The sequence below is a fragment of the Pocillopora verrucosa genome, chromosome 5 (assembly GCF_036669915.1).
Source record: "Pocillopora verrucosa isolate sample1 chromosome 5, ASM3666991v2, whole genome shotgun sequence".
In the NCBI taxonomy this organism is placed as follows: domain Eukaryota; kingdom Metazoa; phylum Cnidaria; class Anthozoa; order Scleractinia; family Pocilloporidae; genus Pocillopora; species Pocillopora verrucosa.
In genome coordinates this window covers 4,291,991-4,319,887 of record NC_089316.1, presented here as the reverse complement: position 1 = coordinate 4,319,887, position 27,897 = coordinate 4,291,991, and the positions used below count along the sequence as shown (strand labels likewise).

Genomic DNA, 27,897 nt, shown 5'->3' with positions numbered 1-27,897 from the left:
TACTAATTTATCCTAGCATCCCAGTTAAACCTTGTTGCGTCCAAGAGTTGATTCAATCTGACAAGTTTATGAGGATCTAAGAGTCACCAGTACTCACCAGTGAAAAGTGTAGAACTTAACGTTCAATGTAAGGTGAAGAAAGGTGCTTATTTTCGATAACTGTACGAGGCCTGGTGAGACAAGAACAAAACTAAGGCATAACATAATTTTTTGGAGTCTCTCAATAACAAATCCATCCTTTGAGAGATAAAAATCACAGGGAGGACATTGTGTATGTAAAGTTAAAAAAAATAATTATTCAGACAATTTGTGTCTTGGTATGTTAAACTAACCCCCCCCCCCCCTCCCCCTGCAATCAACGTCACCTGGCTTGTAATAAGGACTGCTCTAAATGACAGTAATGACAGTGTGTAATCTTAGGTCTCAATATGTAAAACTGGGCAGATGACATCGGTTTTTAGACAATGTGACTTTGTCAGCAGATTATAATTCTAAAAAAATGTCATTTTCGAGCAAATACGGGGCCTGCACCATGTTTACAAGCACAATGTAATCAAAACCCTTCCCTATTGCTTTTGGTAGGCTGTTGGGCAACAACCAATTGAAGAAATTACCATCAGGCATTTTCAGCAACAACACCCATCTGAGATCTACATACCATTCTCATTTATATATCTTCATATTTTGCTCGCTTTATAAATTATCAAAGAAAACTTGTGAAGTGTATTCCGAAGTTAATGTGTTCTGAAGTTAGTGTTTTCAAAAACAATTTCCTTTTTAGTCGTAGTTTATTATATTGTATAATCTCTTTGTCAAAGACTACACTCCCAAGTTTCGCCTTTTAAAAGTTTTCCCATGATAAGCTTCTTTGGTCAAACAGTGGCATAGCTCGTCGAAAAGAAAATCTAGTAAACCAGAGAAAGAAATCTATACAGTGAAGGAACATCATACAGCGTCAATCTCCAGGCAACAAATCGAAACAGATTCAGGTCAATAATCCCTAGGACACTCCTTAATTAACCTATTGCTTTATCTTTGTGAAATGAAAGTCAAAAATACCGGTAGTGACATTTATAGTGTTTCATTTGCACAGGGAGGGGCGTTCAAATGTTATCAAGTAGTTAGTTTGTTTATTACGATTTAGACATTCGTTCATATTCGGCATGTATTTACTATAGGAATTCGAAGTCCGAAGGTTTAAACCATCGTGACGAGTTTCCAAGTTGAACATGTGTTGTTTAACTTCCATGAGTGGAAGCGCATAGTTTGTCTAATAACTTGTCATAGAGCTGTTTCATACGTGCTAAATAATTAACTAAAATATCTGTAAGTCATAGAGTTAAGACTCTATTTTGTAGTTTTCATCCTACTTACTGTTAAAAAGCAAGAGAAGAGGACATAATCAGATAATTTTAGGGACAGATAGCGACATTCATGACATCAGAGTAATAAGGCTTTGCCGCCAAAGTCACAGATTTGTATCATTGTTTGATACATCAGTCTTAATACACCCGCCAGCCCCTAATATAACTAGTAAGCTTGGAACTTATCTCATATGCAGGAAGTCTGTAGTTTTGATTACTTGGTGATTATTTACCGAAATGAAATCTGATCAATCATTAATGATTAATTTATAGTAATCCATTGAGCGCTTCTCGCCCATGAAGCAGGGATGGGCCACTACAGGCCTATTTTTGCTTTCCAAAGGAAAGGGCGTCTCGTTCATTCGTGCTTGATTTTACATACTCTGACAAGGATGAGTTCGTTAGTTACGCCGGAAGATAAACAAAAGACCATCAATGCAGCGAGATTACAAAGTCTCAAGCCATTATGTGACAAATCAAAGCAACTTCAGGTCAAATTTTAAGTACTTAGCTTAATGTGACCGGTTTTTAAGGACGCAAAGGTCAATAGTGCTAACCGGTGAGACCTACGTACGGGAAGCCCATGAAAGGTGCCTATTTTCGATGGATGCATGAGACCTGGTGGACAACAAGAAAAGTTAGGCGTGACATCATTGGAGGGCATGGGAAGTTCTCAGCAAGACATAAAGCACATTTTAAACTGTGTTTGAGCCGAATTTAAGCTGATTTTGGACAGAGAAATGGTGACAAATATGACAGTGAAAAATATGACGTTCCAACCAGATAGCAGCAGTAGCGCATCAGTTGTAAGCCTCAAACAACGCGGCAAATCTTCACTTCTACTGTTCCATTTCTAGGCCAGGTCTTCCAGGAGCTCACATGTATCGGGACAGAAGCCATCGACATCCACTCTGGTTTACCCTTTTTCGTCATGGAAAGTCGTAGAGATGTAGAATAATTACTGCGTAGGCAAGAAGAACACAATTTTCTACCGCTACACAAATTTCAGTCATAATAGAATAGGAGTGTCGTGGAGCAAAATTCATCTAGCTGAAAAAGGAGAGGTTCGAATTCAAATGAAACGAAGTGCCATTCATTGGACATGTGATGAAGGACAATGGATAGGAGGCAACAGTCAAAATGGAGCGACCAGCAGATGCATCAGCAGCGCAAAGATTTATAGGGCTAGGAGGTATCTTTCTATATTTCTTTAAAACTTTTTAGAAATGAGAGGGCCACTGCAAAGAATGTTATTTATATTTTTCTAGAGCTGTTTTATATGTTCCGAAAGATTATTAACCCTTCAAGTAAGATCCTCTGTAAGCTAAAGTTGTGTGTTTGTGATAACGGTACTTATGCTGGAGACAGCTTAAACTGCAGCTACAGTTGTTCTTCATCGGTAATAGTGATACAATGATATTCATTGCGGTTCCAATGTAAGAAAATGACACACTACTTGCGGCTATTTTATTCTGCTGTGACCGTGGGAAATTAGGCTTTTCCTAAGCTGCAACACCTGGCAAGCCCCAAGTAGTGGAAGCCGGAGACACTAGATCTCGACGGTTGTAAAAGCCATCAAGTTACTTGCAGGACTATGCATAAGTATATTCGAATGGCTGACTGCAGACCACCCAAAATCTAAAAAAAGGGAAACATTGAACAAATAGAGCCTGACTTTACTCGTTAGAAAGATTCACAGTAAGTTTCTTTAAATTTAAGCCTCTTCAAAAGTGTTAAAATTGTGTCTTTTTACCATTTTCTGTGAGAAGATGGATGTAATAGTAAGCCTGTGGTGTGAGGTCACGTGGCCTAGTAGACCCTATTGGTTTGAACTGGCAGGCCAGGAAACCTGATCAAAGCCGTGTTTACCATGTCCCCTCTGATATTTTGGACTGCTAACATTGCTAATATATTTCATTATTTCCCCTACGAAATTTTGACACCGAGACGAAGAATCCGTGACGTTACAACAAGGGGCACTAGAAGAGCTCTCACAGCACATACTATCAGCACACAGAGATTCTGCGAGCCTCATTTGCTGGCTGAGGCGCGAAACGTTTTTATTCGTTAGCTTCCTGAGATGAAAATTAAATTGAAACGACCATCATACTTTAACTAATGACATAATGACCCTGATATTATTTACCTTTCAACAGAATTCAAACTATGTTTAAGTTCTCGCATTTGACGTCTCCTTGAAATATGAGAAAGCCCATACTATTTTTCCGTCAATGATAGATTTTGTAAGCGGCCCATAATCAATCATAAGATATTTTTTTATGAAGTAAGAAAGATCTTATCAACAATCCCCAGCTTTCAAGTGTTTTTAACCCTTTCGCTCGCAAGATCTCATCATTAACTCTCTCTACTGTCTGCCATAAATCCTTAAGATGTTAGTGCGGAGAATTTGGCATTGGATCGACTAATAATCTACTAAATCATCTTTTTCTCTATTCTCATCACATGTGTACTTGATATTGTAAGGATATATTGAAGAGAAATTCTGTCTTGGTCATTCATGGGAGTTAAAGGGTTATAGCGTCTTTTTTTCCGAGGGCTTAAGGCTTAGTGGTAATAATGCCTATATACACTCATCACGACAGTGTTTGCACGTGAAGTCCTGTTTCCTTTGAAGGTTCAGGCCCACTACCAATTGTATTTCTGATCAAGTAAACTTTGGGATATGGGCAGCTTTAAACCTACGAAGCGACCACACTTAATGAAAAATAAGATGTGAGGGCTTCTTGGCTATTAACAGGATTAGAAAGGTGTAAAAAAATTGATACCGAGAGAATTTTTTGTGGAGATTTTGTGGTTAAACAACCTCGGGTATTTTCATTTCAAATATTTTGAAAAATAATATAGAACCAGCTATATTCAACATGGTTTCTTCACTGTGGACCACTATCTTTGACGTTATTCGTCTCCAAGAGGAAATAATGTGCCTAGTCCTCACCTATCCATCACTCGAGAGTTCAAAAACACAGAGTATATATCACTGACTATAAAGCATGCAAATTATGCTTCATAAAGCCTGAAAGGAAGAATAACATGCCGGTTCCCTTTTAATCATCTCTTTTAAAGTCTCAGACAGATTTTTTTAAACAGGATACATATTTTATAATTATCATGACAATAGCTGGCAATATAAACCTAAACACGAATAAAGGGGGTAAGTTTCTAAAGAAACTGTGGTGCTGCGTTGGTGGGAAAGTATAACAGGGTAATTTCGTGTTAACAACTGAGTTGAACACGTAAATTGGCCACCGTAAAGAGTGTAAAGGCTTTACCCTCTACGGGGGCCGACTTATGTTTTGAAGTCAGTTGATGACACCAAATTACCTGTTAAACCAAAGCATAGCATTTTCATTTGCGCATGCTCAAATGAACACGCGGTGTACACAAAGCGGATAAATGAGTGTACATGCTTGTAACACACGAGAAATTTTACGCGCGTAAAGGAATAGGAACGACAATATTTACATAGTATAATTATCGAGGCAAAATGGCGGCATTTTTTAAATTCCCATTGTCTGTTTTCATTTCACAAGGATAAACCCAAACCAAAACAGACAAGACTACCGATTTCAGGAAAGTTTCCGTCTACGTTACTAAAACCTTTTAAAACCTTAAAACCTTCTACGTCACAAAATAAAAAGATGTTGCAGAAGTAGGTGTGGATTTATCAACCGAAGTAGAGCATCCTTAATATGGCTACAAAGTTCGTAGCACCTTTTGCCTTAAGCCGGCGACACACCTTGGGATTTTATGCGCCAATTGCAGCCAATTTGATCGCCACAGATAGCTGCGGACACACTTGGCGATTTTTTTCGCCGATCGCGACAATGTGGCGCTTCATCCTAGGTTCCATAGGCTGACGTTTGAAAATTGTGCGAACCAATATAAACAAACAGAATGGCGACAGCGAAGCGAAAAAATTGTTGGCTGCTGCCATAATTTTGCACCCAAAGTGCTCCAGGAAGCGTTCTTAAAAGTGGGACAATGGAAAAGTAAGGTCAAAGACATGGATTTATTGAAACGCAGAGTCTTTCTTGAGACGATTACCGTAGTCACTCGACGTTACACCAAATAAGCATGGCTTTTTTGACCACAATGTGGTCAAATTTACCTCTTTTTCTTCGGTTCAGAAACAATTTTCGATGCCTTCCGCCATTTTGAAAAATCATGTGATAATATCGCCCAACTTGATTGGTTAATTTTACTGCCGATTCCCAGAGTAAAAAGGCGAGAAAATCGGGGGAACGGGCAGACTTAGCGAATGCCGGCGAATTAAATCACCGATATCTGGCATGTCAGATATCGGCGATTTTATACCCCGATCGCGGGGATTGGCGAATATCGCAATCGCCGCACCGAGCACAATTGGCGATTTTCGCCGATCACCGTGATCGGCGTATAAAATCGCCAGGTGTGTCACCGGCTTTAGCGCTTCTTTACGTCATCGCCTGTTCGGTGGCCAAATCCCTGGCGAAAAAGTTTGTTTTTTTGGTGGAAAACCAGCGTCAGCTTTGTTTGCAAAGGAATAAAATGGTAGCCCTAAACGCTCAAAAGGCACAAGTAATGAAGCATGTGCAGTCATTTTGTCGCTGTGTCTTACGGGCATTATTTCAAATAAAACTGTTGAGACATTTTGTGTTATTATTTTAAATTGTCCCACTCTTTAAAGAGTAACATTAGCACAATAAGTTTGTTAGCGGGTATTTTCCAGGACCTCAGGTAGAACATGAAAAAATGTATGTTCTCTTGTATTTTTTGCCCATAACTATCAAACGTTACCTCAACAAAATAACGAAGGTGGGCCAAGGGTTAAGAGTCAAAAAACGTCACTCAAAAAAGGCCACTCGAAATCAAAAAGAAAACTTCTCTAAAAGGATGCTAACTCGGCTTTTATATACGCATGGTGATGCTCAAAGGACCCATTACAAAATCAATAAAAACATAAGTAAACATTATAAGTACGTTCGAGACTAATACGTAGTGACAATTACTAACTTATCGCTGGCGGTTAAGAGATCCCGCCACTGAGAAGAAGGGACCACAAAGGGAGACCCGATCGCTACGGCCCTTTGTGCTCTTAGCATCCAGCCTCTATCCAGGAGTCTATAGGTGAGGTCCACAGCAAAGCAGTGCTGGTTCGCCAATGATGCAGGTGGGGCAGGCTCCACTACAGAAATCAAGAGATGGTGGAACATGTTGAGTACCCTGAGTCCAGATTTTGGCTACTTCTTAAACGCCAAGAAGTGCTGGGACAAGAAAGAAAGTGTGAAAGAAATATTTAAGGACACAGACATAAATATGACAATGGAAGGGAAGAACCATTAAAGAGCGGCGATCGGCTCACGAGAGGAATTCGTCAATGAGAAGGTGTCTGATTTGGTCAGTGAAATAGTTCAATTCGTAGAGTTTCCTCAGATATAACCAAAGGCATGCCACGCCTTTCACCTTCGGCTTGAACATCGCTGGACTTACTTTCTAAGAACACTGCCCGACATCCAGGATCTATTAGAGCCACTGGAGAATGCAATATTTCTGGTGCTTATTTACACTTTTGCTTCCCAGTGCCCTAATATGGTGAAATGACTTAATTTTGGGGTACAAAACGAGTGTATCTTCAAACCTCATGAAGCCTCTTATGTGATGCTGTTCAAATATTTTTGCGACACGTAGGATTATATCAAAACAGATATGACCGGACAGTACCTAAGAAAGTTTTATCAACACCTAAAACAAAACAATTTTTACTGAAACAGATATTTCGATACAAATAACCGTGCTGCGATCTGTCGGCGTTCGGTCGATAAATAGGTGACGTGACAAACATTTGGCTTTGGGTGACTGACAAAGATTTCTCCATCTCTCTTTTCTACAACAGTCCGCCGCGACCGACAACAATCCTTCGTCACTCGTAACATACATTATTCAATCTTTCTCTGAGGCATACGTTTTGCGCTTTTCCACTAATATGCTTAAAATTTTGGTTTCTAACCTTGAACACCACTCTCTTCACGGGCTTCCTCAAGTGGCATCTCGTGGATAAAGATTGTAAACTGTAATTATCTAAGAAAAGTTTGTAAGAGTCTCAGTGGAAAACAATTTGAAATTTTTAACAATTTGAAATAAGTTTGAACATGGCGTTATCACTTGTGCTGAAGACACTGTGTATGTAAACTTAAACAAAAACTATCCAGATAATTTGTGTCGCGGTATATTACCCTCCCCTCCCTGCAATCGATGTCGCCTGGTTCATGATGAAGACTATTCTGAAATACAAGCCTTACGTATTGCATTGCTGGGCAATGAAAGGAGGGAGAAAAGGCATATGTAAGGCATTCAGTTGTTTTTAGTGCTTAGAAAACAAGAAGTCTCAATTAGTTTTGAGCCAGATTTTAATTCGTAACGCTACCCTAGGCCTCCTTATCTATTTCTGAAAAGAAGACATTGGTTTTTGGACATGTGATTTTGTTAGAAGATAAGAAAGTTAAGAAAAATACGACATTTTCAACACCCGACACCCTCTTTCTATTACGTTTGGTAGGTTGTTGGACAGCAACCAGTTGAGGAAATTACCATCAGGCATTTTCAGTAGCAACACCGAGCTTCAATATTTGTAAGTTTGGACTCTGTTTTATTTTTGTCTAAGGAACGCGTCAAATCCATTGCGCATTGGTGAAAAAAAAAACCAGCAGATAGGAGCAGCGTTATCTTGGCTCCAAATAAATATCAGCTACGAAGTAGGAATGTTTAATTTTCGTGAACATGTAATTTATTTCCTCTGCAAGTAAAATGGGGTATGGGTGTGGGTCAAGTGCATCCTCAGACACCACCCTCCAACCCCCATGTTACATCCCTGTCCTCACTTCTGCTGAACTCTACTTTACGAATCTTTAAATTTTTTAGATCTTTTAATTTTGCTCGTTCTGAAAATTATCAATTATCATGACGTCTATTTTAAAGTTAGTATGTTCTGAAGTCAGTGCTCTGAACGAAAATTCCTTTCTATCTCTGGTTTTTTATTTTTTTTCTTTACACAATCTCCTTGTAAAATACTACACTTCTAAGTTTCGCCTTTTATAAGTTTTCTAATGGTATACTAAGCTTCCTCGGTCAAAAAAGTGGCATAGCTCATTTTAAAGACAACCAAGTAGACCAGAGAAACAAATCTATTCAATGAAGCATCATTACACAGTGTCGATCTCTAAACTCCATGCAACAAATCGAAACAGGGTCAGGGCAATGTTCAGTGGAGCACTCCTTAATTTACCTATTTCTTTATCTTTGTGATATGAGAGTCATAAGTACTTGCTAGTGACACTTATGTTGTTTAACTTGCACATGAAGAGACGTCAAAATATAAATAGTTTAGAATATTTAAAGTCCAATTTCATTGAAAGGAACGACTTCCTCCGTATAATCTGAGAAATACTGGGATCATAATTGCACTTCTCCACACATAATTATTGAAGTGAAGCTCTAGTTAAATCTCTGTTTCAGTCGAATTTAAGCTGACTTTAGGCCTAGACACAGCGACAGAATCTAGACAAATGAGAGCAGATAGCACCAGAAATGCATCAGTTCCAAGCCACAATCATCGCAGCAAATCTTCACTCCTAATGTTCAAGTTCTGCATTTTTGGGCAGCTTTATAATCTATTTAAGGCATTAATATGAAACACGAAGGGAAAACATCGCATCTTCAACAAATCAGTCTGTTAGCGGGTGTGTTTTAGGGCCTCATGTAGAACATGAAGGAGATATGTTCCTTTGTAATGTTTGCCCATAACTGTAGAAAAAGTCCTAAAAACAAACTTACAAAGGTACTTACATATCGGTCTCGCTTGAGCCAAGGGTCAAGAGTCAAAAAACATCAAGAGGTCCTGGTTGTCAAGGCCACTCGAAATCAAAGGGAAAATTACTTGAAAGGGATGCTGAATCAACTTTTATATGCGCGTGGCGATGCTCAAAGGACCGATGACAAAAACAAAAACAAAAAAAAACTGGAATTAAACGTTAGAGGTACGTTCGTGGCTAAGACGTGAAGACAGTTATTAAATTATTATTGGCGGTAAAAAGATCCTGTCACTGAGAAGAAGGGACCACGCAGGGAGATCTGATCGCTGTGGCTCTTTTTGTTCTTACCGTCCAGCCTATGATCATGTGTCTACAGGTGGCGTCTGCGGCAAAGCAGACGTAGTTCCCCAATGATGCTGGTGGGACAGGTTATACTACAGAAATGAATAGAGTGGAAGGCACAACGAGGCGCGGCCATAGGCTTACGAAAGTAGCAAGAGGATTTCGTCAGTGAGGTGTCTGATTGGGTCAGTGAAGTAGGGTAATTGGCGGAGTTCGCTCAGACGCAGCCACAGTCACAGTCATGCTATGCCGTTTCCATCTCGGGCTTAAAAAAATCGGTGGACACACTTTCTGGTAACACTGCCCGAGGCATCAGGATCTACTAGAGCCACTGGAGAAAGCAAGAACTCTGAGATTTATTCCTGGAATATCGAAACGCAAGTTTAATCAGCTGGCTACGACCATGCTAGCTCTAATGTTCGCCTTGGAGGCGCCTGTGCCTTGCAAATCCAAGCCGGAAGTACGCTTCATCAGTCAAAGTGTCAACGCACCTCGTTAAGTATCTCAAACATTTCAATCACAACAGCTAACAGGGGAGTCTCGTAGTAAGTCGGAACAGAACGTAGTCACTTTCGAAAGACCAGGAAAACCACAAAAGATCGAGAGAGTGCTTGACCAAGTACCTGGAAAAGGCTGGAAATACTTCCTTTCCGAGAATTGGGCGCCAACCTGATTAAACAGGAGTTCCGTGCTGCTGTCAAACTACAACATCACTGGCCAGTGGATGATATTACAGCTGAACAGAGGATGTAACAAAGCACAAGGCTGGTCACTCATGCATGTGGACTCTGCGAGCACTAATGATCGGAATTCTTTGATGTCAGGGTTTGCCACCCAAATGCCGAGTCCTATAAGAGCCTAGAGCCACAAAAAACCCACAGATATGCATGAGAATAAGAAGAAGCACCACTACTTAAGGACAGCTCTCGACATTTAACACGAAACAAAATATGATAGTACTCGAAAGTAGTACCATAATTGTATCTTTGTAATCATCATCATTGTTATTATTGCTATGGTTGCTTTTTTCCCCAAAATGGGCCCTTGTTTGGTAACCTTAACACCGGCTGCCTTTTCTTTGAAATGCGATAAATTTCGATTTGATAGGATTTAATGAGGCAAGAAAAGATAAAATGCAACGCCAGGGAAAGAAAAAGAGTTAATGAACATTCTATGAAAAGGGGGGAGAAGGGGGAGGGGGGGGAGATGGTCACTACTAGAGGCCTATTTTTTGCCACCCGAAAAGAAGGGTGCTTCGTTGTGTCGTTCAATTGTGCTTTGTTTTTTAATCTGCTGACAAGGATGAGTTTGTTAGTTACGCCGTAGATAAACGATAGACCATCAATGGAGTGACATCAAAAAGTCTCTAACCCTGTGACATATAAAAAAAAAAGTCCTGTCATATTTAAAGTACGCAGGTTACTAATTTATCCTAGCATCCCAGTTGCACCTTGTTGCGCCCAAGAGTTGATTCAATCTGACAAGTTCATGAGGATCTAAGAGTCCCAAGTACATACCAGTGAAAGAACTAAATGTTCACTGTAAAGTGGAGAAAGGTGCTTATTTCGATAAGTGCGGGAGGCCTAGAGAGACAAGAAGAAAACTCAGGCATAACATCATTTTTTGGAGTCTTTCAATGACAAATCCATCCTTTGAGAGATAAAAATCACAGGGAGGACACTGTGTATCTAAAGTTAAAAAAAATTATTCGGACAATTTGTGTCTTGGTATGTTAAACTCCCCCTCCCTGCAATCAACGTCGCCTAGCTTGTAAGAATGCTCTAAATGACAGTGTGTAACCTTAGATCTCAATATGTAAAACTGGGCAAAAGACATCGGTTTTTAGACAATGTGACTTTGTCAGCAGATTATAATTCTAAAAAATTGTCATTTTCGAGCATTCACGGGGCCTGCACCATGTTGACTAGCACAATGTAATCAAAACCCCTCCCTATTACTTTTGGTAGGCTTTTGGACAACAACCAGGTTTTTTTTTTTACCAATTTCAATTATTTTACCCTGCACGTACAATGGATCAGTGGTGTAGGTCAAATGCACCCTCTGACTCCACCCTCCTATCCCCTGTGCTACACTCTCCCCTCACTTCTGCTGAACACTACATACCATTCCCATTTATATATCTTCGTATTTTGCTCGCTATATAAATTATCAAAGAAAACTTGTGAAGTGCATTCCGAAGTTAATGTGTTCTGAAGTTAGTGTTTTCAAAAACAATTTCCTTTCTAATCACAGTTTATTATATTGTATAATCTCTTGGTCAAAGACTGCACTCCCAAGTTTCGCCTTTTAAAAGTTTTCCCATGATAAGCTTCTTTGGTCAAACAGTGGCGTAGCTTGCCGAAAAGAAAATCTATTAAACCAGAGAAAGAAATCTATACAATGAAGGAACATCACACCGCGCCAATCTAGAGTTTGATTAGCAAAAAAGGGTTTAAACATGGCGTTATCATTTGTGCTGGTACAAGTGAAGACACTGTGTATGTAAAGTTGAAAAAAACTATTCAGGCCATTTGTGTCTTGGTATTTCTTTAACTTCCCCTCCCTGCAATCAATGTCGCCTGGATTATAATGAGGACTGCTCTAAATGACAGTGTGCAATCTTAGGCCTCTATATGTAAAACTGGACAGAAGACATCGGTTATCAGACAATATGACTTTATTAGCAGATTATAACTAAATTATACGTCATTTACGAGCATACACGGTGCCCCCACCATGTTGATAAGCACAACGTAATTAAAACCCCTTTCTGTTACTTTTGGTAGGAGGTTGCACAACAACCAGTTGAAGAAATTACCATCAGGTATTTTCAGTAACAACACCAAGCTGAGATGGCTGTAAGTTTTGAGTCTGTCTTATTTATGTAAGGAACGCGTTAAATCCATCGCGCATTGATAAAAATAACAACAGATACGAGCAGCGAAGTCTTAGCTCCAAATGAAATCAGCTACGAAGCAGGAATGTTTCATTTTTGTGAACATGGAGATTTATTCCCCTGCAAGTACAATGGAGTAGTGGTGTAGGTCAAATGCACCCTTTGACTCCACATTCCTGCCCCCTGTGCTACATCCCCATCCTCACTTCTGCTGAACACTATATACCATTCGCATGTATATATCTTCAAATTTTGCTCACTTTATAAATTATCAAAGAAAACTTGTGAAGTGCATTCCGAAGTTAATGTGTTCTGAAGTTAGTGTTTTCAAAAACAATTTCCTTTCTAATCGTAGTTTATTATATTGTATAATCTCTTGGTCAAAGACTGCACTCCCAAGTTTCGCCTTTTAAAAGTTTTCCCATGATAAGCTTCTTTGGTCAAACAGTGGCGTAGCTGGTCGAAAAGAAAATCTATTAAACCAGAGAAAGAAATCTATACAATGAAGGAACATCACACCGCGCCAATCTAGAGTTTGATTAGCAAAAAAGGGTTTAAACATGGCGTTATCATTTGTGCTGGTACAAGTGAGTACAATGTGTATGTAAAGTTGAAAAAAAGCTATTTAGACAATTTGTGTCTTGGTATTTCTTAAACTCCCCCTTCCTGCAATCAATGTCGCCTGGATTATAATGAGGACTGCTCTAAATGACAGTGTGCAATGTTAGGTTTCTATATGTAAAACCGGACAGAAGACATCGGGCCTTAGACGATATGACTTTGTTAGCAGATTATAACTCTAAATTATACATCAGTTTCGAGCATACACGTTGCCCGTACCATGTTGATAAGCACAACGTAATTAAAACCCCTTTATATTACTTTTGTTAGGTTTTTGAACAACAACCAGTTGAAGAAACTACCATCAGGTATTTTCAGTAACAACACAAAGCTGAGATCGCTGTAAGTTTGGAGTCTGTCTTATTTATGTAAGGAACGCGTTAAATCCATCGCGCATTGATAAAAATAACAACAGATACGAGCAGCGTTGTCTTAGCTCCAAATGAAATCAGCTACGAAGGAGGAATGTTTTATTCTTGTAAACATGAAATTTTTTTACCCTGCACGTACAATGGAGTAGTGGTGTAAGTCAAATGCACCCTTTGACTAAACCCTCCTGCCCCTGTGCTACATCCCTCTCCTCTCTTCTGCTGAACACTACATACCATTCCCATTTATATATCTTCATATTTTGCTCACTCTATAAATTATCGAAGAAAACTTGTGAAGTGTATTCCGAAGTTAATGTGTTCTGAAGTTAGTGTTTTAAAAAACAATTTCCTTTCTTATCGTAGTTTATTATATTGCGTAATCTCTTTGTCAAAGACTACACTCCCAAGTCTCGCCTTTTAAAAGTTTTCCCATGATAAGCTTCTTTGGTCAAACAGTGGCGTAGCTCGTCGAAAAGAAAATCTAGTAAACCAGAGAAAGAAATCTATACAGTGAAGGAACATCATACAGCGTCGATCTCCAGGCAACAAATCGAAACAGAGTCAGGTCAATAATCATTAGGACACTTCTTAATTTACCTATTGCTTTATCTTTGTGAAATGAAAGTAAAAAATACAGGTAGTGACATTTATAGTGTTTCATTTGCAAAGGGAGGGGCGTTCCAATGTTATCAAGTAGTTAGTTTGTTTATTACGATTTAGACATTCGTTCATATTCGGCATGTATTTACTATAGGAATTCGAAGTCCGAAGGTTTAAACCATCGAGACGAGTTTCCAAGTTGAACACGTGTTGTTTAACTTCCATAAGTGGAAGCGCATAGTTTGTCTAATAACTTGTCATAGAGCTGTTTCATACGTATTAAATAAATAACTAAAATATCAGTAAGTCATAGAGTTGAGACTCTTCTTTGTAGTTTTCATCCTACTTACTGTTAAAAAGCAAGAGAAGAGGACATAATCAGATAATTTTAGGGACAGATAGCGACATTTATGACATCAGAATAATAAGGCTTTGCCACCAAAGTCACAGATTTGTATCATTGTTTGATACATCAGTCTTAATACACCCGCCAGCCCCTAATATAAATGGTAAGCTTGGAACTTATCTCATATGCAGGAAGTCTGTAGTTTTGATTACTTGGTGATTATTTACCGAAATGAAATCTGATCAATCATTAATGATTAATTTATAGTAATCCATTGAGCACTTCTCGGCCTTGAAGCATGGATGGGCCACTACAGGCCTATTTTTGCTTTCCAAAGGAAAGGGCGTCTCGTTGTCTCGTTCATTCGTGCTTGATTTTACATACTCTGACAAGGATGAGTTTGTTAGTTACGCCGGAAGATAAACAAAAGACCATCAATGCAGCGAGATTACAAAGTCTCAAGCCATTATGTGACAAATCAAAGCAACTTCAGGTCAAATTTTAAGTATTTAGCTCAATGTGACCGGTTTTTAAGGACGCAAAGGTCAATAGTGCTAACCGGTGAGACCTACATACGGGAAGCCCATGAAAGGTGCCTATTTTCGATGGATGCATGAGACCTGGGGACCTGGGGGACAACAAGAAAAGCTAGGCGTGACATCATTTGAGGGCATGGGAAGTTCTCAGCAAGACATAAAGCACGAATTTAAGCTGACTTTGGACAGAGAAATGGTGACAAATATGACAGTGAAAAATATGACGTTCCAACCAGATAGCAGCAGTAGCGCATCAGTTCTAAGCCTCAAACACCGCGGCAAATCTTCACTTCTACTGTTCCATTTCTAGGCCAGGTCTTCCAGGAGATCACATGTATTGGGACAGAAGCCATCGACATCCACTCTGGTTTACCCTTTTCCGCCATGGAAAGTCGTAAAGATGTAGAATAATTACTGCGTAGGCAAGAAGAACACAATTTCTACCGCTACACAAATTTCAGTGATAATAGAACACGAGTGTTGTGGAGCAAAATTCATCTAGCTGAAAAAGGAGAGGTTCGAATTCAAATGAAATTGCCACTCATTGGACATTGAAGTGCTATTCATTGGACATGTGATGAAGAACAATGGATCGGAGGCAACAGTCAAAATGGAGCGACCAGCAGATGCATCATCAGCGCAAAGATTCATAGAGCTAGGAAGTATCTTTCTATATTTCTTTAAAACTTTTTAGAAATGAGAGGGCCACTGCAAAGAATGTTATTTATATTTTTATAGAGCTGTTTTATATGTCCCGAAAGATTATTAACCCTTCAAGTAAGATCCTCTGTAAGCTAAAGTTGTGTGTTTGTGATAACGGTACTTATGCTGGAGACAGCTTAAACTGCAGCTACAGTTGTTCTTCATCGGTATTAGTGATACAATGATATTCATTACGGTTCCCATATAATAAAATGACACTAATTACGGCTCTTTTATTCTGCTGTGACCGTGGGAAATTAGGCTTTTCCTAAGTTGCAACACCTGGCAAGCCCCAAGAAGTGGAAGCCGGAGACACTAGATCTCGACGGTTGTAAAAGCCATCAAGTTACTTGCAGGACTATGCATAAGTATATTCGAATGGCTGACTGCAGACCGCCCAAAATCTAAAAAAATGGGAAACAATGAATACATAGAGCCTGACTTTACTCGTACGAAAGATTCCCAGTAAGTTTTTTTAAATTTAAGCTTCTTCAAAAGTGTTAAAATTGTGCCTTTTTACCATTTTCTGTGAGAAGATGGATGTAATAGTAAGCCTGTGGTGTGAGGTCACGTGGCCTAGTAGACCCTATTGGTTTGAACTGGCAGGCCAGGAAACCTGATCAAAGCCGTGTTTACCATGTCCCCTCTGATATTTTGGACTGCTAACATTGCTAATATATTTCATTATTTTCCCTACGAAATTTGACACCGAGACGAAGAATCCGTGACGTTACAACAAGGGGCACTAGGAGAGCTCTCACAGCACATACTATCAGCACACAGAGATTCTGCGAGCCTCTTTTGCTGGCTGAAGCGCTAAACGTTTTTATTCGTTAGTTTCCTGAGATGAAAATTAAATTGAAACGATCATCATACTTTAACTAATGACATAATGACCCTGATATTATTTACCTTTCAACAGAATTCAAACTATGTTTAAGTTCTCCCATTTGACGTCTCCTTGAAATATGAGAAAGCCCATACTATTTTCCCGTCAATGATAGATTTTGTAAGCGGCCCATAATCAATCATAAGATATTTTTTTTATGAAGTAAGAAAGATTTTCTCAACAATCCCTAGCTTTCAAGTGTTTTTAACCCTTTCGCTCGCAAGATCTCATCATTAACTCTCTCTACTGTCTGCCACAAATCCTTATGATGTTAGTGCGGAGAATTTGGCATTGGGTCGACTAATAATCTACTAAATCATCTTTTTCTCTATTCTCATCACATGTGTACTTGATATTGTAAGGATATATTGAAGAGAAATTCTGTCTTGGTCATTCATGGGAGTTAAAGGGTTAAAGCGTCTTTTTTTCCGAGGGCTTAGGGCTTAGTAGTAATAATGCCTATATACACTCATCACGACAGTGTTTCCACGTGAAGACTTTCAAGGGTTTTTTCTTTTCCTGTTTCCTTTGAAGGTTCAGGCCCACTACCAATTGTATTTCTGATCAAGTAAACTTTGGGATACGGGCAGCTTTAAACCTACGAAGCAACCACACTTAATGAAAAATAAGATGCCATACGTTCTTCTGACATGCCAGATATCGGCGATTTTATACCCCGATCGCGGGGATTGGCGAATATCGCAATCGCCGCACCGAGCACAATTGGCGACTTTCGCCGATCACCGTGATCGGCGCATAAAATCGCCAGGTGTGTCACCGGCTTTAGCGCTTCTTTACGTCATCGCCTGTTCGGTGGCCAAATCCCTGGCGCAAAAGTTTGTTTTTTTGGTGGAAAACCAGCGTCAGCTTTGTTTGCAAAGGAATAAGAATGGTAGCCCTAAACGCTCAAAAGGCACAAGTAATGAAGCATGCGCAATCATTTTGTCGCTGTGTCTTACGGGCATTATTTCAAATAAAACTGTTGAGACATTTTGTGTTATTATTTTAAATTGTCCCACTCTTTAAAAAGTAACATTAGCACAAAACGTTTGTTAGCGGGTATGTTCCAGGACCTCAGGTAGAACATGAAAAAATATATGTTCTCTTGTATTTTTTGCCCATAACTATTAAACGTAACCTCAACAAAATAACGAAGGTGGGCTAAGGGTTGAGAGTCAAAAAACGTCACTCAAAAAAGGCCACTCGAAATCAAAAAGAAAACTTCTCTAAAAGGATGCTAACTCAGCTTTTATATACGCATGGTGATGCTCAAAGGACCCATTACAAAATCAATAAAAACATAAGTAAACATTTTAAGTACGTTCGAGACTAATACGTAGTGACAATTACTAACTTATCGCTGGCGGTTAAGAGATCCCGCCTCTGAGAAGAAGGGACCACAAAGGGAGATCCGATCGCTACGGCCCTTTGTGCTCTTAGCATCCAGCCTCTATCCAGGAGTCTACAGGTGAGGTCCACAGCAAAGCAGTGCTGGTTCGCCAATGATGCGGGTGGGGCAGGCTCCACTACAGAAATCAAGAGATGGTGGAACATGTTGAGTACCCTGGGTCCAGATTTTGGCTACTTCTTAAACGCCAAGAAGTGCTGGGACAAGAAAGAAAGTGTGAAAGAAATATTTAAGGACACAGAAATTAATATGACAATGGAAGGGAAGAACCATTAAAGAGCGGCGATCGCCTCACGAGAGGAATTCGTCAATGAGAAGGTGTCTGATTTGGTCAGTGAAATAGTTCAATTCGTAGAGTTTCCTCAGATATAACCAAAGGCATGCCACGCCTTTCACCTTCGGCTTGAACATCGCTGGACTTACTTTCTAGGAACACTGCCCGACATCCAGGATCGATTAGAGCCACTGGAGAATGCAATATTTCTAGTGCTTATTCACACTTTTGCTTCCCACTGCCCTAATATGGTGAAATGACTTAATTTTGGGGTACAAAGCGAGCGTATCTTCAAACCTCATGAAGCCTCTTATGTGATGCTGTTCAAATGTTTTTGCGACACGTAGGATTATATCAAAACAGATATGACCAGACAGTACTTAAGAAAGTTTTATCAACACCTAAAACAAAACAATTTTTACTGAAACAGATATTTCGATACAAATAACCGTGCTGCGATCTGTCGGCGTTCGGTCGATTAATAGGTGAGATGACAAACATTTGGCTTTGGGTGACTGACAAAGATTTCTCCATCTCTCTTTTCTACAACAGTCCGCTGCGACCGACAACAGTCCTTTGTCACTCGTAACATACATTATTCAATCTTTCTCTGAGGCATAATTTTTCCGCTTTCCATTAATATGCTTAAAATGTTGATTTCTAACCTTGAACACCACTCTCTTCACGGGCTCCCTCACGTGGCATCACGTGGATAAAGATTGTAAACTGTAGTTATCTAAGAAAAGTTTGTAAGAGTCTCAGTGGAAAACAATTTGTAATTTTTAACAATTTGAAATAAGTTTGAACATGGCGTTATCACTTGTGCTGAAGACACTGTGTATGTAAACTAAAACAAAACTATCCAGAAAATTTGTGTCGCGGTATATTACCCTCCCCTCCTTGCAATCGATGTCGCCTGGTTCATGATGAAGACTATTCTGAAATACAAGCCTTACGTATTGCATCGCTGGGCAATGAAAGGAAGGAGAAAAGGCATATGTAAGGCATTCAGTTGATTTTAGTGCTTAAAAAAAACAAGAAGTCTCAATTGGTTTTGAGCCAGATTTTAATTCGTAACGCTACCCTAGGTCTCCTTATCTATTCTGAAAAGAAGACATCGGTTCTTGGACATGTGATTTTGTTAGAAGATAAGAAAATTAAGAAAAATACGACATTTTAACACCCGACACCCTCTTTCTATTACTTTTGGTAGGTTGTTGGAAAGCAACCAGTTGAGGAAATTACCATCAGGCATTATCATTAGCAACACCGAGCTTGAATATATGTAAGTTTGGACTCTGTTTTATTTTTGTCTAAGGAACGCGTCAAATCCATTGCGCATTGGTGGAAAAAAAAACCAGCAGATACCAACAGCGTTGTCTTGGCTCCAAATAAATATCAGCTACGAAGTAAGAATGTTTAATTTTCGTAAACATGTTATTTATTTCCTCTGCAAGTAAAATTGGGTATGGGTGTGGGTTAAGTGCATCCTCAGACACCACCCTCCTACCCCCGTGTTACGTCCCTGTCCTCACTTCTGCTGAACACTACTTTACGAATCTTTAAATTTTTTGGATCTTTTAATTTGGTCGTTCTGCAAAATATCAAAGAAAACTTATGACGTCTATTTTAAAGTTAGTATGTCCTGAAGTTAGTGCTCTGAACGAAAATTCCTTTCTATCTCTGGGTTTTTATTTATTTTTATTTTATTTTATTTTTTTTTTACACAATCTCCTTGTCAAATACTACACTTCTAAGTTTCGCCTTTTACAAGTTTTTTAATGGTAAGCTTCCTCGGTCAAAAAAGTGGCATAGCTCATTTTAAAGAAAACCAAGTAGACCAGAGAAAGAAATCTATTCAATGAAGCATCATTACACAGCGTCGATCTCTAAACTCCATGCAATAAATCGAAGCAGGGTCAGGTCAATGTTCAGTGGAGCACTCCTTAATTTACCTATTTCTTTATCTTTGTCATATGAGAGTCATAAGTACTTGCTAGTGACACTTATGGTGTTAAACTTGCACAAGAAGAGACCTCAAAATATAAATAAGTATCTAGTTCGTTTAGTATCATTTAGTCATTCGTTAATATTTGCCATGTAGTTTCTATAGGAATTCGCTGTTCAAAGTTATTTAGGTTTAAGCCATCGCAATGAGTTTCCAAGTTGGACATGTGTTGTTTAAATTCAATAAGTGGACGCTCTTATTTTGTCTACGAACGTTTTATAGAGCTGTTTCATACGTCCCAAATAACGAACTAAAATATCTGTTGGTCAAAAGTGAAGACCATTCTTCCCAGACTTAATCCTACTAATTTTTTAAAAGGAAGAAGAGTACATGAAGAGATAATTTCAGGGACAGTTAGTGACGTTTAAGGCACTAAAATATATAGACTTTGTCCCCAAAGTCACAGATTTATATTAATGTAAGATACATCAGTCTTGATGACTCTTCAGCTCCGAAGAAAAAATGCTAAGCTTGTAATCTATCTTATATGATGGAGTAATATAGTTTTTAATTACTTAGTGATTATTTACCCTAATAAAATCTGATTAATCATTAATGATTAATATATGGTAATTCATTCAAGCAATTCTCAGCCTGATTCCCTTAAGACCGTCGAGTTGGGAAAAGGGGGTAGTGAATGCCCACCAGAGGCCAACTTTTGCTACTTAAGGGAAAGGGCGTCTCGTTGTCTCGTTCAATCGAGCCTGATTTTGAATGTGCTGACAAGGAAAAGTTCGTTACTTAGGCCGGAAGATAAACCAAAAAACATCAATGCAGCAACATGACAAAGTCTCAAGGCTGCTATGTGACAAATCAAAACAAAGTCTGGTCACATTTTAAGTACGCAGGTTACTAATTGATAATAGCGTAAAAAATGTTCTCAATGTGACCGGTTTTTAACTGAAGCCTCTAGAGGTCAAAACTACTTACCAGTTAAACCTGTATTAGTTCGCGTACAAAGTAAAGCGCATGAAAGGTGTCTATTTTCTATGAATTTACAAGGCCTGGAGAACAACAAGAAAACTCATAACATTTATTCGAGTCTCTCAGTAAGGCTCTCTAAGAGTCCTATCGTGACTTGGTAGAACCATGTGTTTTGAGATGGTAGGCCATCAACTCCTTTTTAAAGCTCTGTTTACCCTGTCTTTTCTGATATGTCGGGCTGCTAACGCTAATGGTGGCGTGGCAAATTCTCAGCAAGACATATAGCAACTTTACTTTACTTAGAGGACTAAGGAGATGTGTCCAAGGACAAGCTTAGCTTTTTACTAATGGGGCATGGTCAACCAGTGACATCTAGAAGTGGGGCACTCCCGTTGGCAGTGAGGAAGTGCTCAAAGATCGAGAAGGAATTTTTTTGCCCGGGTCCTTGGTATACAGCGTAACCACCTATATGTGTTCGGTAAGAAAGTCATCCTGCGGACTGCTTTTGTCGCGACTTCAGCAGTATGACTACAAGATACGCTACAAGCCTAGGAATGGTGTACTGACAGCCAACACTTTGTCAAGAGCTTACATAGAGGACTGCGAGCGTTGGTCCGCAGAAGTAAAGGTCGAACGCTTTCATGCCTATCACTTCCTTCCTTTTTCAGACCACGAACTCAATGAAATCCAGAGGGAGAAAGAGACGAATTGTCCCTCAGCACTTCAGAGCTTGAACAATCTTGGAAGGCTTCCTTGTTGCAAAAATAAGACTAAAGAGCTAGACAAACCCACAGTGGCAATACCAAGTAAGGCCCACTCTCTCTCTTTGTAACACCTGGCAATTTTCAAGAAATCGCCCATAGATAGACAGAGATTCTCTACGCAATAAGTCTAATGAACTTCAAGAAGTACAACGATAGTTGAAAACGCTCAGGTAGGACCTAAAAGTGTGAACAAGGACCACGAGAAATTTGTGCGTGGCACCGGGCAACCGAAGGCTCCGTCGAAAAGTGGAATTATTTCTGAGGTCCAAAATATCCAGCCGGAAATCAATCTCATCAAGAAACAACTGATCATGAACCAACCAATTCATCTAGATGGAGATAATCGGGGGGTTCTCGAACTTAATCTGGCGGAGATGGAAAGCAAGGTGACATCTTACAAAGTCACTTAAAAGCAACTGAAAGAGGAAAAAGCAAGCCTTTAGAAAATTCTAAAAAAAGACAAAATTTTTTATGCATATAGATGTTTTACTTGACAATGCCAAACTGACGGCTTAAACAAGGCCACTATTAACAAGTTAAAGTTGCATTTCTAATTTTTTTGGTTTTTTTATCTTTTAGAGACTTGTCTGATAACCCGTTGAAGAGTTTGCCATCTGAAATTTTCGCTACAAATATTAAATTGATTTGGCTGTAAGTTAATATTTCCTCTATTAAGGGACATCAAACAATATTTGTCTTTGTAATTTAAAACACACTAACTCACTGTTACGTGAAATGTTTGGGAACCACTTTTAGCTTGAAAAAAAAGAAAAAATTCACTCTGATATTATGATTATACGCTGATATTAACAGATCATATGACGACTTAAGGAAGGCTTTGAGAAAAGAGTATAAAATAAAATAAATTGAAAAATGATCCTCGTAGTTGACCTGTATTTTACACAATTGCAAAAACTGAGAAGCCCGAAGAAAAATCCAGGCTTCAACAGGATTCAAACCTGTGCCTCCCCAAAACAAGTGGGGTGCTTCAACCAACTGAGCTTCTCTTCGTTCCCGCAGAGGAATATTATCATATTTTTGATGAAATGAATTTTGCGGATGAAAATCAATCAATGCAGCGATCCCCGCAGGTAAGGTGCAATTTCACAACTGCGCCTGCGAAGATCAGTTCTGTACTTGATTTTCATCTGCAGGTCAAAATAAAACTTATTTTTAAGAAAATAGGATCAAAATACAAGACAAGATATCGCAAGAACTTTTGGAATCATGTGAAGGGGAAAATACGATGGTGCATTCGAGAATCAGGAAAGATAACTTTTCTATATGTTTTTGGAGCAACAGATTGGGAACCACAAATTATCGTAAGAAGAACCGCCAAAAAAAAAGAAAGCCTGCTTCAATTCATCTATCATGGGAAAAAGCCCGAAAGGTGGCCTAAGAACGATGTGGTTGGGGGATTGTTTCTGAGGCCTTATGAGTAGCTTGTTTCTCCGTCAAAGGGTACATAACTGAGTTAGGATAAGCACGACAGACAAAACCTTGCTCGTCTTGACAAGTGAGAATATTAAAATACATGTAAATAGCTGCACTATTTCAATTTCACGGTAAAATCTCAGTAACAATCATTTTGAGTTGTCTACAAAATCCTCAAGCTGCATTTCAAAACTGAGTTTATTCCACTAGTCATCTGGTTTATTACTTTATATGCATCCCAGCTCTGGCCTTTATTTAGTGTGCTAAATTTTCGTCGAATTCATAGGTACTTGTCTGAAATGCAATTGCACCACCTACCTCCAGGAATCTTTGACAAGAACACACAGCTAAGGTTTCTGTAAGTAACCTCATTTTTTTCTGTCTGATCCGCGCTCCTAGATTCTTAGTGATGCAATGTAAGCGTTAATAAGATTGACAAAATTTGCAAATATTTCATTCATAATATGTAGCTGTTTAAGTACAAAATAGTAATTAACACTACTAGTCAACTTTCGCACCTGCAGACTAAGAACTATAATCTCAGACCAGTTGCACAACAGTTGTACTGGCCTCTTACTCCTTATTGTTGCTGTCCTTGTTTTATTAAATTTATCAGATTATTCGTTTCGCTTTGTAAATCAAGAATTAGTATGAAATATCATGAAGATCACATATCGACTGTTACTTTCTGGATCTTTGTCCAGGACTAACCGTTTATGAGATTCTATCCTCTGTATAAAAGGCACCAAGAAGTGCCTTCATTAAATAAAAAGATCATTGCGATTACCATCATTAACAAATTTCCATATCTATGTCAAATTTAATTATAATCTTATGTTGTAAAATGAGTTAAGGGTTAAGTTAGCACAAACAACTCTTCGCTCAATGACAGTGATGCCGACTTTTGCTCACAAGTCAAAACAACCGTAACTGTCTTCGACAACAGCCCTGAAAGGTTTCAGTAGTACCCCTATCTAAGCAGATAAACTTCTAGTGGATCTTTAAACTAATTGTCAGTTTAATATGGTAAATAACGCAGACGCCTGAATGACAACGACATGAGAGGGTTGAATGGAACTGCCTTCAAAAACTTGACAATGCTAGAGGAACTGTAAGTTAATATATCAATACTGTTGTGGAGGGAAAACTGTTTTTGTAACGCAGCAGCATTCCCCTCTCTTACCGCCTTGTCTATACTTGTTTTTCAAATTAACTTTTTTCCTTTCTCTTTTCTTCCCTTCCCCTCAGTGATCAAAAGACAAGTCAGTAAATAACTGTTTTAATAAAACTAAACATATTTATATACAGGTCACATATTTTTTTTTTAATTCAACACAGATGGTTGCAAGACAACAACTTCACGGAATTTCCTCCTAATTTATTCCAAGATCTAAAAAACTTGAAAGAACTGTAAGTTTTTTCATTCCAAGCTTTCCCTTGTTTTAACTCAATGACTACATAAAGTGTTCCAACACTTAGTAAAATTTTCCTTTCTTTTGTTAAATCACAGCTAGTGTATTTTAACACAGATTCTGGTAGTATCATACTTTTCTTCCCTTTCACTAATTAGAGCATATAGAAAATTTTTCCAGTTGCAGATTATAAAATCTTCCCATCTGCACTTGTAACACATTTTAAAATTGAACCATCTGGAATTTTGTGTTTGCTGCTGAACTGACATTTGAGTGACAACGATCATACATACAACAATGAAATTCATGCATGTTGTTACGGGAAAATTTACTGATTTTCCTGTGTGTGTTATTCGGTACATATTTATTCGTAAACTTTCACATTTAATCATTTCAAGTCCTTTCATTTTAATAAATCAAAAAATGCATAAAAACCACAGTAGCTTTTAGAATAGATTTTTGTTGTTACTCGCTTTCATCATATGCACCTGCTTGTCGGCACTTTTGTTATTTATTACATGGTTTTCTTTAAGTAAATGTGGGTGTTGATGGTCTTTCTGGAAACATTGGTTTTCATGGTAGATAGCAGCTGAGTTTAAACGCGTAAATTTAATTTCTTTTTTTGCGATGGTTTCCAAACCAACCTTGCATAAATAAGCAGAAACTTTTAATTGCTTTTCCGTTTTTTTATTTCTTGAGCTGCGCTACTGCAATTAAGATAGGTATTGTTTTCTATATCAGAGCTGTAAAATCGCACCTAGGTTTCCTACTTTAATGGCCTAGAGTTTATTGCATCCGTCTTTTTAATTTTTGAGATTCTTTCCGTCGTAGAAACAGATGGAATATTTAAGTAGTTTTCGTTTAACTTCAAAGAGACTTTTTCCGCTCCTTTGTGTCCTTATTCAAATATTGCGATTTGTGTAACAATAGCACTTCACACCAGTTACTTCTTAAGCAAGTACCTTGTACAGCTTCGATGATTACAACCTAGAGTATGGCCTGACCTAGAATAAAAGTACTGTGGGACCAAAGATTGTCTTATCCTTGACGTCCGTATAAGCTCGCTCGAAGTAGATCTCCGTGTACCAGGAAATCGTGACGAGTTTCCGTTCTCGCTGCCAAGTCGTCTCTACAGAGTTATTTCCCCCAGTTGTTATTGTGCCGTCCGCGAAGGTTCAGTTTTCCGGTTAGCGAGCGAAAACCTATCGTCACAATGTTATGAATATCAGAGTTGTTTTTATGGGTTATCTTTCTCTCTTAGATAACGAGCTTAATGATTTCATTATTGATCCAAGAGAGGCAGCCATTGCCAGTGTTGGGGAAAAGAATTCAGTATGCACGCAGATCTCAAGTCTTCAGCGGCCTTCAATTGCTTTTCGTCATAATATTGACCGAACTAAATGAATGAAGTGAATCTTGAATATTCTCTGTACTATAAGACAAAACATTGCATGTGTATCACTACGTACTGCTCTTTGTTCTTTGGTTGTTTCTGATGACCAGAATCTTCATGTATTTTTACCTATAAATTTCAGTTTGCAGACTTAATGAAAATGCATTTTCTTGTTTCGTCATTCCTATCAGCTATCTGTCAAATAACAAGTTGAAGAGTCTACCAGACGGACTTTTTAACAGCCTTTCCAAGCTGACATATCTGTAAGTGAGTTAGCTATTTAACCAAGGAGATAATTGGACAAAACCAAATGATCATTCTTAAAATATATTTTTTTAAAAGCACAGCCATCATAGTTGAAACATCATGAAGTTTTCCAGCTCGTATTTGCAAATCTTAATTGAAGTAGACGATGCTATCTTATGTATTTCTTGTGCTTTGGTTAGTAATGTGAAGTTACTTTGTGGTGTAAGAATTTAATAGCTTCTGTTTAAATAGCAACCTTAACGATTCCCAGATTTCAGTTGGTAGCTCTAACATAAGCGAAATCTTTGTAACTGTGTAATAATTGTTTTCAGGGATTTATCAAACAATGAACTTGAAAATCTGCCAGCGTATGCTTTCAGAAACATTGTAGCGGTAAAATTTCTGTAAGTAAGATTGATATCGGCCCAAAATATTAAAAATTGTTTTAAAGGATTTTCTTGAAAATAACAGCACTTGGTGACTATAATAGCTTCTTAGTAAAAGACAACTTACATTGTAATTTACTCCTTGAAGGCAAAGGTTTTTTAGTTTCCTTTATATTCGAGTTGACAATATCTCAGAATTTGTTATATTGCCAGATCAAACTACCCTGGCACTTGTTGTGTCGTCTCGACTCAGTCAAGTTACTCCTTTCATTGCTTTTGCTCAACTGAATTTTATTAAAGAATCAACAAGCTATATTCACAATACAATACTAGGAATCAGTAATACTACTTTTACATAGGAATGTACTTTTACAATCATGTACCGATCGTGTCTTACAGGATATAGCGTGACTATAGTAACGCTTAGGTAACGCAATACACTACATCCTTCCCGGACAAAGTTCAAAGGTTTCTATTTCAAAGTTAATTAAAGATTATCTTTTTAAACTATTTTAATCAGCTAATAATATACGAAGTTCTCGTTATCTTGTGTAGACTTCACTACACGTCCGGACCTAGTCGTGACATTGCCTTTATTCTGAGAGGCTTGATCATCGGAATGATCACTTTCCATACAAGCATCAGAATGTTTGTGAATGGTCTCACTAGATTCAACATTCGCTGAATCACTAGAACTACTAGACCCATTACTTTGTTCGTCGTTGCTAGTATCTACGATTTCTTCATTCTCATTTGTGGGTGCGCGCTTCAAGTATTTTGCATTTCGAATAAGAGTGGTACCAGTTGCTGCGTTGACCAAGGTAAAAGTGTCTCTCCCCTGGGACTGAATGATAACATGCTTAGCCGGGTGAAATTGAGAATCTAACTTTGCTGGCTTCATGTTTGCGCAAAATACGATATCGGCGATTTTGAAGTTATGCGGCGTTGCGTTATTGGCTTTTAATCCTCGTCGCCAGTATGTTGTGTCGTCTAGACTCAGTCAAGTTACTCCTTTCATTGCTATTGCTCAACTGAATTTTATTAAAGAATCAACAAGCTATATTCACAATACAATACTAGGAATCAGTAATACTACTTTTACACAGGAATGTACTTTTACAATCATGTACCGATCGTGTTTTACAGGATATAGCGTGACTATAGTAACGCTTA

The 27,897-nt window shown here is 38.5% G+C and overlaps 1 protein-coding gene across 1 annotated transcript in view; it reads right to left on the bottom strand.

Moving 5' to 3' along the window:
- Positions 1-27,625, bottom strand: part of LOC136281166 (diacylglycerol kinase theta-like) — a 58,396-nt gene extending 30,771 nt beyond the window's left edge. The window contains exon 1 of the mRNA XM_066167396.1: positions 27,316-27,625. Within this exon, the coding sequence (XP_066023493.1) occupies positions 27,316-27,625 (310 nt within the window). The remainder of the gene's footprint in view (positions 1-27,315) is intronic.
- Positions 27,626-27,897: the final 272 nt, after the last annotated feature.